Genomic DNA, 1638 nt, shown 5'->3' with positions numbered 1-1638 from the left:
CTGGGCAACCTGATCTAGTAAATGTGTATGTTTGGTGGCCCTGCTAGGCAGGGGGGTTGGAACTACATGATCCTTGAGGTCCCTTCCAACCTGGGTCATTTTGTGATTCTGTGATTCTGTGATTCTGTGATTCTGTGAAGCAACACAAGCTGTGAACAAGCAGCCAGGAGGCACTTTTCAGCTGCTCTGATTGGTAAAACCCAGCAGCGGTGCCCTCAGAGAGCTGCTGAAAAAGGCAGCCTAAAAGCTACAGTGCTTTCCTGTTCCCTGCCATCAGTCCCAAATAGATGGGATTCCGTACAGGCCAAAAAAGAACAATCAGTGCAATAGAAAAGCCACGCGCTGCTGGAAAGGGAAGGTCTAATCCCACCTTCATTCTCTGCTAACTGTGAGCTGTGGAAACAGAACATCCAAAGTACCTGGTGCAGCAGGGGGGCTCGGCTCATCTGCTCTACGAGGGAAGGGGAAAACACGTTACTGCCACACTCAGCACACTCCGGCTTCGTGCAGCCAAGGGCCCCAGACAAGCCGCCCGTGTCTCCCCGCCCTCCCCTCACCGTGCAGGCGGGGCTGCGGCCAGCTCCTGCAGCAGGGCCTCGGGCAGCAGCTTCCTTCTCTACGGAGAAAAAGCGGTGAGGACGCGGGGCCCGGCCGGCCCGGCCCGGTGCGGGCTGCGGGGCGACCGCGGTACCTTCTGCTCCGTGAACAGCTCCTGCCGCCGCCGCCGCTTCTCCTTCAGCAGCTCCCGGTGCCTGCGGAGCGATGGGGGGGGATCCGCCGTGAGCGGAGCGCTGTGTGACGGGGGGGTGGGAAAGGGGACAGGGCAGCCCGTACCTCCGCGCCGCCTCCCCCACGAGCTTCCTCTCGGCCTCGGCCTCCGCCCTGGCCGTGCCGAACGACAGCTCCTCGGGGGGCTCCTCATCCTCCGAGGAGGGCGAAGCGGCGGACGGGCCGACGGGGGCCGCCTTCCCCTTCTGCCGTCTGAGCCGCCGCACCATGGCCACGCTCCGCAACGCGTCTCAGCGCGACCCGGAAAAGCTCCGCCGACTTCCGAAGTCGTTCCTCGGACTTCCTTCCGCTCTACCTTTATCCCGTTGCCGGCAGTCAGACCACGACACAGGGGCTGCCGCTCCACACGCTTTATTGGCACGATCGGGGCCCGCCGCCCCGCCCCGCCCCACCGCCCCCGCCCCGCCTCAGGCGATGATCTCGGACTCGTGGCGGGCTAAGGCAGGCGGCAGCGTGCTTCCACATGGGCCCTGGAAGTGGAACCTGGAAGGAGAAAGTGTGTGAAGGGCTGCGAGCGGCAGGAGAACAGGACGAGGAGGATGGAGGGGGTCAGACTGCAGAGCAGCGTTACCTGAACCTGTCTGTAGCGGGAGTGGCTTCCGTGTTGAATTCTGCCACCGGCACCCCGCGGGACGACACCTGCGGGGCGAACATGGCGGCGGGGTACACCACCGAGGAGGTGCCCACCTGCAAAGACAAAGACCGGTGTTAAAGCAGGTAAAGAGCTGACAGAAAGCCTGGAACAGGCTGCGCAGGGAGGTTGTGGATGCCCCGTCCTTGGAGGTGTTCAAGACCAGGTTGGACGGGGCCCTGGGCAACCTGATCTAGTAAAGGTGTATGTTTGGTGGC

The 1638-nt window shown here is 62.9% G+C and overlaps 1 protein-coding gene across 1 annotated transcript; it reads right to left on the bottom strand.

Annotated features, from left to right (window-relative positions):
* Nucleotides 1-108: 108 nt before the first annotated feature.
* Nucleotides 109-1593, bottom strand: LOC107306796 (nucleolar protein 7-like). The gene is made up of 5 exons (XM_015850144.2): nucleotides 1361-1593; nucleotides 835-1272; nucleotides 692-752; nucleotides 558-616; nucleotides 109-451 (listed from the first exon to the last, which is right to left on the bottom strand). The coding sequence occupies exons 2-5, from the start codon at nucleotides 996-998 to the stop codon at nucleotides 373-375; spliced, it is 363 nt and encodes a 120-aa protein (XP_015705630.1). The 5' UTR covers nucleotides 999-1272; nucleotides 1361-1593; the 3' UTR covers nucleotides 109-372.
* Between the last annotated feature and the right edge of the window lie 45 nt (nucleotides 1594-1638).

Source organism: Coturnix japonica (assembly GCF_001577835.2).
Source record: "Coturnix japonica isolate 7356 chromosome 2 unlocalized genomic scaffold, Coturnix japonica 2.1 chr2random1962, whole genome shotgun sequence".
Taxonomy (NCBI): Eukaryota; Metazoa; Chordata; class Aves; order Galliformes; family Phasianidae; genus Coturnix; species Coturnix japonica.
The sequence above is the reverse complement of the archived record's forward strand: the minus strand, read 5'-3'. Positions and strand labels throughout refer to the sequence as shown.